The sequence below is a fragment of the Otolemur garnettii genome, unplaced genomic scaffold, assembly GCF_000181295.1.
Source record: "Otolemur garnettii isolate 467f Iridium unplaced genomic scaffold, OtoGar3 scaffold00031, whole genome shotgun sequence".
NCBI classification, from domain to species: Eukaryota; Metazoa; Chordata; class Mammalia; order Primates; family Galagidae; genus Otolemur; species Otolemur garnettii.
This window is the reverse complement of record NW_003852426.1, coordinates 693,176-705,103: the sequence shown is the minus strand read 5'-3', so window position 1 is coordinate 705,103 and position 11,928 is coordinate 693,176. Positions and strand designations below refer to the sequence as shown.

Below are 11,928 nucleotides of genomic sequence, written 5' to 3'. Positions count from 1 at the left end.
GCCGGTTGAGCTATAGGCGCCGAGCCTATTTATTTATTTTTGAGGCAGAGTCTTACTATGTCACCCTCAGTAGTGTGCCATGGTGTCACAGCAACGGGCTTACATGATTCTCTTGCCCCAGCCTCCCAAGTACCTGGGACTACAGGCACCCACCACAATGCCCAGCTATTTTTTATTGTTGTTGTAATTGTTTTTTAGCAGGCCTAGGCCAGGTTCGAACCTGCCAGCCTCAGTGTATGTGGCCAGTACCCTAACCACTGAGCTATGGGTGCTAAGCCTAATTTTTCCGTTTTTAGTAGAGATAGGGTCTTGAGCTTGCTCAAGGTAGTCTCCAACTCCTGAGCTCAAATGATCCATGCCCCCTTGGCCTCCCAGAGTGCTAGGATTACAGGTGTGAGCCAGTAACTGATTAATTAGGGGGGTTGTCTCAATTCTTTGTGTGGGAAAAAGGAATGTATGAGGAGGGCCCAGGGCCCCTTTTCATTTTGGGTGGGACGGGTGAGAAAACACCTTGGCAAAATTGTGGTATTTAAGATGATATTGGAACCAAAAAGAGTCCAGGCCAGAAAAAACTGGGAAATGTGGAATGGGTAGTTGGGCTCCTTGGAAGAGCCCCTGATTTGTCTTTCAGTGTCCTTTTTGTCTTGGGAAAAAGCTGCCTGGTAACTAGTCCTCTTTATGGTCATTTCACTGTCCCTCCCAAGGGCCCTCTGTTTCTTTCTCAGTGGCCTCTGCATTACCTTCTCTCTGTTTGGAGTGGTATGATAGGTCCAGTGTTTGTTGTGACACAGGCAGTCCTGAGTTTGGATTTCCTTGAAGCTCTCATTTGTTTATCCATTCAACAAATATTTACCAAGTACCTAGGAGATGCCAGGTGCTATTAGAGGGATGGGAACATGCCACTGTGAAAATGGCAAAAAGGGGCTCTGGTGCCTGTAGCTCAAGCAGCTAAGGCCCTAGCCACATATACCAGAGCTGGCAGGTTTGAACCCAGCCCGGCCTGCCAAACAACAACAATTACAACCAAAAAATAGCTGGGCGTTGTAGCGGGTGCCTGTAGTCCCAGCTACTTGGGAGGCTGAGGCAAGAGAATCAATCGCTTAAGCCCAGGAGCTGGAGGTTGCTGTGAACTGTGATGCCATGGCATTCTACCCAGGGTGACAGCTTGAGGCTCTGTCTCAAAAAAAAAAGATAGAAAGAAAATGGCAAAAAGGTTCCTATACACATGGAGTTTATTTTCCTGTGAGTAAATGGATTTGTGATCTGAGATCATATTATTTAGAAGCAATGAAGGAAATAAAACAATAAAAGGGAATAGAGAATACCTGGAAGGAGAAGAAAGAACTGAATGATGAGATGAAGTGAGCCATTTGTAACTGTGGGGTCTTGTGATGGAAATGAGCTTGGTGATTCAGGACCAGCAGGAGTGTCAGAGACTGAAGTATGGGAGTGGGGTGAGCTCAGGAAGGTTTCCAGGAGCCACATCACATAGGGTCTTATGGCTATGACAGGCATTTTGGATTTTAAGTCTCCTGAGAAGCCAGTGGTAGGTTTTTTTTTTTTTTTTTTTTTTTTGCAGTTTTTGGCTGGGGCTGGGTTTGAACCCACCCCTTCCGGCCTTTGGGGCCGGCGCCCTACTCCTTTGAGCCACAGGCACCACCTGTAGGTTTTTTTTTTTTTTTTTTTTTTTTTAAATAAGAGACAGAGTCTCACTTTGTCGCCCTCGATAGAGTTGAGGTGTCTCTAGAGCCATGGTGTCACAGCTCATAGCAACCTCCAATTCCTGGGCTTAGATAATTCTCTTGCCTCAGCCTCCTGAGTAGCTGGGACTACAGGTGCCCACCACAATGCCCAGCTATTTTTTTGTTGCAGTTTGGCCTGGGCTGGGTTCGAACCCGCCACCCTCGTTATATAGGGCCGGCACCCTACCCACTGAGCCACAGGTGCCGCCCAGTCGTAGGTTTTGAACAGAGGAGTGACAAGGGTGGATTTTAGAAGTTTACCTACTAAGTAGGGAATAAGTGATGGAGGGTGGGCAAGAAAGGAAGCAGCCAGCAGCCAGAGCCTATTTCAGTAGTGTAGGAGAATAATTAGAGTTGTTCAGAGTAGGGTAGTAGAGGTAGAGGTGGTGAGTGGGGCCAGAAACAGGATATATTTTGAAGGCAGAGAAAATGAGATTGCTGATAGTTTGTACTTGCTACCTAAAAGCAAACAAAGAAGAACTTCCAGGTTTTTGTCTTGAGCAACTGGGAATTCTGTGATGGGAAAATGGGAGAGAAGCAGATTGGAAGGGTTGGAAGCAGGGAACCAGAAGTTAAGTTTGAGATTCTTCTTAAATACCCCTAGTGGTGGGCAGCGCCTGTGGCTCAAAGGAGTAGGGTGCTGGCCCCCTATGCCAGAGGTGGCAGGTTCAAACCCAGCCCCGGCCGAAAACTGCAAAAAAAAAAAAAAAAAATCCCTAGTGGAGATGCTGAATAGACACTGGGTATAAGAGTCAGGAGCTTAGAGGAGACAAAAGGACTGAAGATTTGAATTTAGGAAGTATTTAAAATTGGGGCACCATTGATGATACAAGCAGTATTTAAAGCCATGGGATTGGGTGAAATGTAAGGCAAGAGGTAGGTATAGAAGAGGAAGCCAAGGACTGAGCCACAGTATAAGCAGCATTTAGAGGTTGAATAAAGGAGAGTAAGGAGGAAAACCCAGGGAGTATTCCAGAAGTCAAATGAAAAAAGTATTCAAAGAGGAAAGGTGGCATGAGCTGTGTCAAATATTGCTGACAGGTTGAGTAAGAGGAGAATAGAGACTTGCTCAGCAGGCTTGGTAATTCGAAGATCAGTGGTTTCAGTGGAATGGGGGAGAGAAAACCATAATTGAGTAGGCCCACAGAGGATGTGCAGCAATATGGGGAACTGCTCATAATGTTGCACAAAAGGAACCAGACACAATAACATCCATGCTACACAGTTTTGGGGCCCACCAAACAACAATGACGGCTGCAACCAAAAAATAGCTGGGCATTGTGGCGTGTGCCTGTAGTCCCAGCTACTTGGGAGGCGGAGGCAAGAGACTCGCTTGAGCCCAGGAGTTGGAGGTTGCTGTTAGCTGTGATGCCATGGCATCTGCCCAGGGGACAGCTTGAGACTCTGTCTCAAAAAAAAAAAGTGAGCTGGAAAGATGGGATATCAGGGCAGAGGGGGTTGTGAAATGAAAGGGTCCAGGTATTAACATAGGAGTGGGCAGCTGAGGTGAGGTTAAGAAGATACTCTTTGGGGGTGGCACTGTAGCTCAGTGAGTAGGGTGCTGGCCACATACACCCAGGCTGGTGGGTTTGAACCAGCCCAGGCCAGCTAAACAACAATGACAACTGCAAAAAAAAAAAAAAAAAAAAAAAAGCTGGTCATTGTGGCTGATGCCTGTGGTCCCAGCTACTTGGGAGGCTGAGGCAAGAGAATCACCTAAGCCCAAGAGTTTGAGGTTGCTGTAAGCTGTGATGCCACAGCACTGTACCGAGGGTGACATAATGAGACTATCTCAAAAAAAGAAGACACTTTTTGGGTCCGGGCGTGTTTGCTCTTGCTGTAAACCTAGCACTCTGGGAGGCTGAGGCAGTGGATTGCCTGAGCTTACAGGTTTGAGACCAACCTGAGCCAGAGCAAAACCTCATCTTTAAAAATACCCAGGCATTGTGGCGGGCGCCTGTAGTCCCAGCTACTCAGGAGGCTGAAGCGAGAGAATCGCTTAAGCCCAAGAGTTTGAGATTGCTGTGAGCTGTGATGCCACAGTACTAGACCCAGGGTGACAAAGTGAGATACTGTCTCAGAAAAAAAGGACGATCTTTGGAAGTGTGAGGCAGGTACTGAAGTCCCATGAACAGAGTTGTAGTGAGCTCCATAGTTTCCAGTTTTCTTCTTTCTCAAGTTATTATGAGATGTGGATCACTTGTACTGGGCACTTATTCTGCTGTAGGCACTGGTCCAGGCAGTTGTATTGGTTATCTCATTTAATCCTGATCTCTCTGAGGTAGGAAGTATTGCACTGTAAAATGAGGGAACAGAGACCCAGAAAGTTAAGTAAATTTGCCTTACAAAGCTGGTAAGTGGAGCAGCCAGGATTCAACCCTGGTAATCCAGAGCCTAATTTATCATTTGCAATGTTATACCGCTTCCATAATTTCTTTTCTTTCTTTTTTTTTTTGAGACAGAGTCTCACTATGTTGCCCTCTGTAGAGTGCCGTTGCCTCATGCTCATAGCAACCTCAAACTCTTGGGCTTAAATGATTCTCTTGCTTCAGCTTCCCAAGTAGCTGGGACTACAGGCGCCCACCACAATGCCTGGCTATTTTCTTGTTGCAGTTGTCATTGTTGTTTAGCTGGCCTGGGCTGGTTTCGAACCCACCAGCCTCAGTCTACGTGGCTGGCACTGTACCCACTGTGCTACGGGTGCCAAACCTGCTTCCTTAATTTCTGAGCCTTAGTTCTCCTTTCATTTACAGCTACAGCTGAGTCCTGCCCATCAAAGAGTAAAGGCATGCTAAATGTTAATTTTCCTTGCTTTCCTCAGGTTTTCCCAATGTGGGAAAGTCCTCGCTCATCAATGGGCTGGTGGGGCGGAAGGTTGTGAGTGTCTCCAGAACCCCAGGCCATACTCGATACTTTCAAACCTACTTTCTCACCCCCACCGTGAAGCTTTGTGACTGCCCAGGCCTCATTTTCCCATCTCTTCTGCCCAGGCAGTTGCAGGTATGAGGGCAAATGGGGCAGGGGAGCACAGGAGGGAGAGATGGCTGGACATTGAGGGAGATGCTGAGTGCTTGTTTCTTCTCAGGTTCTGGCTGGTATCTACCCCATTGCGCAGATCCAGGAGCCCTACACTGCTGTGGGCTACCTGGCCTCCCGAGTTCCAGTGCAGGCCATGCTTCACCTGCGCCACCCAGAGGCTGAAGACCCCTCAGCGGAACACCCGTGGTGTGCCTGGGACATCTGTGAAGGTGACTTCCATGTGCTTGGCTTCTCCCCATGTGGTATCAGCTGTCCTCCCTTCCCTCCCGGTCTTCTGGCCTTGCCCTTTATCCTAAACTGGCTCCTTTCCTCAGAGATTCTGCCACTGATGAAGGTGCTAACCCCTAGGTTTCTGTGGCAGGCCCAGCAAGATCTCTGGCCTAGAATGTTCAGGGGAAAACTTGAAGGAATGTTATGACAGTGGGGAGTGTGGTGACTGGTACCTGATTATCAGCACCCCTTCCTATTATTCTTTTCTTCCTTTCAGCCTGGGCAGAGAAACGTGGTTACAAGACAGCCAAGGCAGCTCGGAATGATGTGTATAGAGCAGCCAATAGCCTTCTGCGGCTGGCAGTGGATGGCCGCCTCAGCCTGTGTTTTCATCCCCCAGGCTACAATGAACAGAAAGGTCAGAGCCCAGATATTCTTCCTCAGCCCTCTGCTATAGTATAAGCAAAAGAGTGTGGGCTTTGTAGCTGAACAGAATGAGGGTCAAGCCTGGATTCTTCACCGTTTGGCCAGCTGTATGTTTCCTACCATCTGAGATGGTTTCCTGATCTGAAAGCTAAGGGTAATAATTGCCCCCAGCAAGGTGGTTGTGAAGATTGAAATTGATATGCACAATGCTTCTGTTTAGTGCTCTGCACATGGGAGGTTGAATGAATGAATGAATGAATGCCAGCAGGTTTGAAGATTATTGTTATTCCTAGTTTTTGCCTCTTCCCCACCTTCCTCTGGCTTCAGTTCCTTGTTCAAAACTCTCATCCATTCTTTTTCTTGTTTTGATTCCCCAGGCACCTGGGAGTCCCATCCAGAGACTACAGAGCTGGTGGTTTTGCAGGGCAGGGTGGGGCCAGCAGGTGACGAGGAGGAGGAGGAAGAGGAAGAGCTGAGCAGCTCCTGTGAGGAGGAGGGAGAGGAGGACCGGGATGCGGATGAGGAGGGAGAAGGGGATGAGGACACCCCAACCTCAGCTCCAGGGTCCAGCCTGGCTGCCCGAAACCCTTATGCCCTGCTGGGTGAGGACGAGTGCTGAGTTCCCACCTGGTGCCATCTTCCCACCCAATATCTTTGCTTTTGGACTGACCTGGGGGTATCTCCCCTCTGCCGCCCCAATTGTGAATAAAGATTGTCTGCTTTGTAGCCCCTTCCCTAGATGAACTGAGGTGAGAGCGGCTGTTTTAGGCTGACAGCTGTGGGAGGTTTCTCTCCTCTTCTCCCTTCTTTTTTCATGCATTCTGTTTGCAAAGAAAGTTCTCTTAGGAGTTAATTCAGTGGGCTCTTAGACCTCGAAACCGGCTTCCTCTGCCCACTCTCCCATCGTGTAACTTAGGAATCCCATTATCTACACTGGAGGAGAGGTCCAACCCCCTTTTGGAGTTTGTGCCATTCTCTGATTTGAGCAGCAGCCCCATGCGCCCCCTGCTGCCAGACCTGGGTAATACCAGGAGCTTCTGGAAGAAGAAGCTGTAAAGAGCTAAGGTATCTCAAGCTGATGTGAGATTTTTACAGGAATTACTGCAATTTAACAAATATTTATTGAGGGTCTACCATGTGTCTGGACCTGTGCTGAACACCGAACATACAAAGATGTACCAGCAGGGCCTGAATTTGCACCTGGCTACATCAAGACCCCATCCTCAGGCACCCAAGCTTTTGGATTAAGAAGGGTGAATAGTGTTCTCCAAATCCTGGAGGCTTATGCAGTATAATTCTAGGACTTTCTGTTGATATAAAGTTTTAGTTAAGGCAAAAAGTTGTGAAAATGTTGATTATATTAGTGTACCAGTAGTCTGAATTACTGGCAAACAACTAGCGTGCACATTTATGATTTGAGCAGAAAAGCCCTTTAGGTATAATATTAAGTTTAATTATTTAAATGCCTGGCAGCTAAGGGTATATAAGAAACACAGGGGAGTACACAGAACTATTCTCCTGAATCCCATTTATTCTGGTTTGAAGATGGAGCAAAGATGCCTTAGTGTAGGATCTGAGCACTCAGCAGGTGGCCAGAGCCATCTTAGGGTCTAGCTTTGTATTTCAGAGAGCTCAACTGTGTGAGTGACGGTGCCTTAGGCATTGCTTTATTTCATCCTTATTAAGCCATCAACTAGACTCCTAGATTTAATTCTGAGAGAAAAGGGAGAATGGGCTTTGTTTTATTGACTACTACGTGCTTTCTCATTTGGTTGGGTAGCAAAAAAACATGTTGATTGTTAGGTGGGGGAGTGAGAAGTAGTACCAGATCCCCTTGCTTTACTCTAAAGCAGTGGTTCTCAGCCTGTGGAACTGTATTAAAGGGCTGTGGCATTAGGAAGGTTGAGAACCACTGCTCTAAAGCATCCCATTCAGGTTCTGAGTCACTGGGCAGTTCCTCTAATACCAGCAGAGACCCTGTTAACCAAGGAGCAAAGGAAACTATACTTAGACGAGGCAGAGGTGTTTGGGCCACATATTCCTTCAAGCTCATCCTCTCCATTGGTCCCTGTGAGGACATAGGTTCTGGAATTTTTGCTCTAAGACAAAGTTTAAATATCATCCGCATGTGAACATGCTTAAAGGTTGCCCAAAATGTTCTGGGAAAGAGAAAAAGTTCTAATTGAGGGAAAGATCTACCTATCTCCCACCTGGGGTTCTTTAGCTTCACTGAGGGGGTCTTCCAATGGTGGAAAGGTGGTCCCAGCTCAGCTTTGGAGGGTTTATGATGTTCAGAGATGCTCAGGGCCTTGTCTGCTGCTGGAGGTGGGGTAAGGACATTGGATTAATTTCCTTGGAAGGTGGAGAGATAGGAGAAACATCAGAGTTCTATTTGTGCCTCTACCATTTCCTCTGTGATACTGCTTTCCACTCATCTTTATCTTTTGCTATCTTGTGACTTTAGCCAGGGGCATTTGCGAAAGTGGGAGTAGGAACGAAGAATTGAAACCAGGAGCTGGATGGGCAGCTGAGGAAGGGAGTTTTTTGTGCTGAAGATGTGGCAGAAAGCAACGCTAACATTTCCAAGGGGTTAGACTGTAAATGTCTTTTCCTAGGTCTTATGAATGACTAGCTCACTCCATAATGAAGTAATACCAGGAAAAGAACTATCTTTGGAATAAGCAGGTCAGGGAGGAAAGAAAACTAGTACCCTAATACTTGGGAGGGTACTGAGGCTGGGGTTGACACTGACAAATCAGGGGTCCAGTCTGCCCTCCATGCTGAAATACCCCATACTCACACCCATCTTGTCTGAATCATGTCCACAATGTGGATACTTGACCATGGTGGTCAGGGCTCTGGCAGCTCCCACTGCTGGCCACTGTCCTGTTGGAGAGAAACCAGTCCTTATCTCATTCATGCTGAAACCAGTCCTTATCTCATTCATGCTGGAACTTCATTTAGACATTGAGTTCCTTCCAAGCTTCTCTTTTTCCAGACTGGGTTCTAGTCCTAGAACAGGTAACACTGGGTGGTCCAGGATAGTTCAATTATCTGGGTCTCTATTCCTGTATAATTATTGGTACAATGAACAAAACTTGGTTGAAAACAGTATGTGCCAGACATGCTGATTTCTAGGACCCCTCTCCCCACCAAAAAAAGGTATAGGTCCAAGAAGGTGGTGCCTGTGGCTTAGTGAGTAAGGTGCCGGCCCCATATACCAAGGGTGGTGGGTTTGAACCCAGTCTCGGCCAAACTGCAACAAAAAATTGCCAGGTGTTGTGGCGGGTGCCTGTGGTGCCAGCTACTTGGGCGGCTGAGGCAAAAGAATTGCCTAAGTCCAAGAGCTGGAGGTTGCTGTGAGCTGTGACGCCACAGCACTCTATTGAGTGTGACAAAGTGAGACTCTGTCTCTAAAAAAAAAAAAGAAAAAAGAAATAGAAGAGCCAGGCACTAATAATATACAATAATTCTATGGTATTATTGAATTCATTATGTAAGCTTTAAGAATTACTTTATATGTACCTACTGAACTGTCATAACTAAAAAGGTGGATAGTACTATTATCATCCTGAGGATTCATTCACCCACAGAACATTTATCAGGCATTGCTATCGCCAGTCACTGCTAAGTGGTGAGATAGAAATAGTCCTTTTAGAGCTCACAATTTAATGGAGAATGGAAACAAATAGAAAATTACGAAGTGAGATAAGTGCTGGGAGAAGGGTGGTACAAGATCCCACTGGATAGTGGTGACTACATATAGGAGGGACCTTGCGATATTGATTGGGAGGGAGTAGGGGGAAGGGGTAGAAGCAGTTTTAATATAGCAAGTTATGTAAGACAGCAAAAAAAAAAAAAAAAAGAATCAGTCCATGGTAATGAATTGCTATGGGAACACCCAGTGGGGCAGTTAAGCCAGTCTTGGTGTGTCAGGGAAAGGCTCCTAGGGGAACAGGTCAAAAATGAGGCCTAAGGACTTGGCAAGAGTGTTAACCATAGATAAAGAGGGGAAGAGCATTCCCGGCAGAGGGGACAGCAAAGGTCAAGGAACATGACAACTTTGGGAGATTGTAACTTATTTTAGCATGCCTGGGGCAGAGGGTGCAGGAGAGAAGTGGAGAAAGGTGAAGCTAGACAGATGAGCTTGGTCCACCTCTTGCAGAACCTTGTCAGCCATGTTAAAGGTGTAGGCTTTATGTGGAACACTGGCGAACTTTAAACCTAAGACTAAAGGAGAAAATTGTGCCTTAGAAAGACTGCTGTCATTGCAGTGTGGAGACTGGTTTGGAAAGGGGAGAGATCAGAGACTTTTGCAATCAAACCAGGGGAGGAGAATAAAAACTGGCTAAGGTTGTAGAAGACAGAAAGAAAAGAACTAATTTTATGAGTTGCTTAGGAGATAAAATCAACAGTTCTTGGGATTGTTTTCTGTGTGGGGGAGGGAGAGGGACAGGTGAAGAGTGTACCATCACCTTTCCGACTTTGCAACTGGGTGGGTTGTATAAGGGCTGTTTTCTGAGATGGGTTTATGCAAGTGGAGCTTAAGGAAAGGGAGGTGGTGGCCGGAGTCAGAGATGCGGCATCATCAACATGTAGATGGGAGAAGAGAAGACTGAGGAAGAAAGCAAAGAATGTATAAAAGGGAGGTCAGGGAAAGAGGAGCCAGCAAGACAGGGAAAAACCTAGTAAAGTGTTGTGTGATGAGGCTGTGGGAAGAAGGAAGGAGAATGATGTGCAGAATGCTGCTGAGAGGTGGTGACATGAATGAAGAGTATCCCTTGCCAGCAAGGGAGGCCTTTGTGAGCTTGATAGGTGCAGTTCTTCATTCAGTTGTCCTGGGGTTGAGTGCCCTTGCATCACAGCTCACAGCAACCTCAAACTCTTGGGCTCAAGCAATCCTCTTGCCTCAGCCTCCTGAGTAGCTAGTACTACTGGTCCCAGTCATAATGCTGGGCTCTTTTAAGAGAAGGGGTCTCATGCTTGCTGAGGCTAGTCTCTGACTCTTGAGCTCAAGCAATCCGCCCCCCTGGGTCTCCCAGAGTGCTAGGATTACAGATGTGAGCCACAGTGCCAGCCCGAGTGTAGTTCTAATGGAAGAGGTGAAATCGGAGGCCCCAGGTGTCAGAGGATTAAGAACTGACTAACTTGAAAGAAGACAGTGGAGGCAGCTGAGGTGAGGATATAATTTTCAAGATGTTTGTTATCAATGACTGCAATGGAAGAAAAATGAGGGGAGCAGAGTAAACGGAATTGAGGAGCTTTTTAAGTGTGGAGAGTTTGTTGAGTTTCAACATGCTATTAGGAAGAAGGAGCAAGTCGGGGAGGAGAGTTTGAAAATGCAGGAAGGTGGGAGTTAGTGTTGTAACTGCCTTGGAGAGAGGCGGGCTTAGTACTGAGAGTCCTGGAGCCGGGAGTACCCTCAGGCAGGCGTCCGGTGGCTTCTGCCATAACGGGAGGGAACAGCGCTGACATTCAGCTGGCTTGTACTGGTACGGCTCAACCAGTTGTTAAAACACTTCTGTACCAGTCAGTAAGTAGTATGAGAGTAACTGCAATTAGCAGTAAAAATAATAAAGTAAATTCTAATATGAACTCAAGCTAATTCAGAGATCGCAACAGCCTTTGGTAAATGAGCTTCCCGCTGCATCTGAGAAGCTTTGCAGCGCCATCTGCCGGTATGACAGCACCACTGCCGGTGGGAGGCTGCTTTGCGTCTTCATTATGAAAACTTTAAAAATTGCCTGTTTAAATTACCTTCCAGTTATGGAGTTGTTAACTGTTCTAGTTTAGCTTCTACTTTGATTTTATTGTTAGTGCATTGTCATTCTTGTGTCCGTAGCAAGTTTCAGTGTTTTAATATTTACCGATTCAAGAATTTTTAATAAAATACTAAAGCCAAATGAAGAGACAACAAAGTTTGGATGTTTTTTGATGTGCCTTTTGAAATACAAATAAGAATCTTTTGATTCCTCAGGAGAACAAAGAAGAAATAATGAGATGAGTCCTGGAAAGTCTTCTTTTGTTACCATGGAAATTGTTTCCAACTTTTAATTTTGAAACTTTTCTAAAACAGAGGAAAAAGACATTAAACACACAAATACTCATCACAAAGATTCAACATATTCTAGAGAAAAAGATTGAAAAAGAAAAGAGAAAAAGATTGAATAAATCCTAACATTTTGCTGTATTTGCTTTACTAGTCTCTACTTATCTTACATACTCATCTGTTTCCTTACCTATATTTTTTGTTGTTTTTACCTTTTATTTATTTTCTAAATTGTAATCTTTAATTGTAAGTTGACAAATTATAGTTTACATATTTATGGGGTATAAGTGATGTTATGATTTATGAATTCTGGCTCGGTGCCTGTGGCTCAAATGGCTAAGGTGACAGCCACATACACCTTAAGGTGGCGGGTTCGAATCCAGCCCAGGCCCGCCAAACAACAATGATGGCTGCAACCGAAAAAAAATAGCCAGGTGTTGTGGCGGGCGCCTGTGGTCCCAG

General features: G+C 46.0%; 1 protein-coding gene across 1 annotated transcript in view; it reads left to right on the top strand.

Annotated features, from left to right (window-relative positions):
* Positions 1 to 6,151, top strand: part of GNL1 (G protein nucleolar 1 (putative)) — a 12,612-nt gene extending 6,461 nt beyond the window's left edge. Inside the window, exons 9-12 of the mRNA XM_003788967.3 lie at positions 4,564 to 4,742; positions 4,828 to 4,990; positions 5,269 to 5,409; positions 5,795 to 6,151. Coding sequence (XP_003789015.1) covers positions 4,564 to 4,742; positions 4,828 to 4,990; positions 5,269 to 5,409; positions 5,795 to 6,036 — 725 coding nt within the window. The 3' untranslated portion in view covers positions 6,037 to 6,151. The remainder of the gene's footprint in view (positions 1 to 4,563; positions 4,743 to 4,827; positions 4,991 to 5,268; positions 5,410 to 5,794) is intronic.
* The last annotated feature ends 5,777 nt before the right edge of the window (positions 6,152 to 11,928 follow it).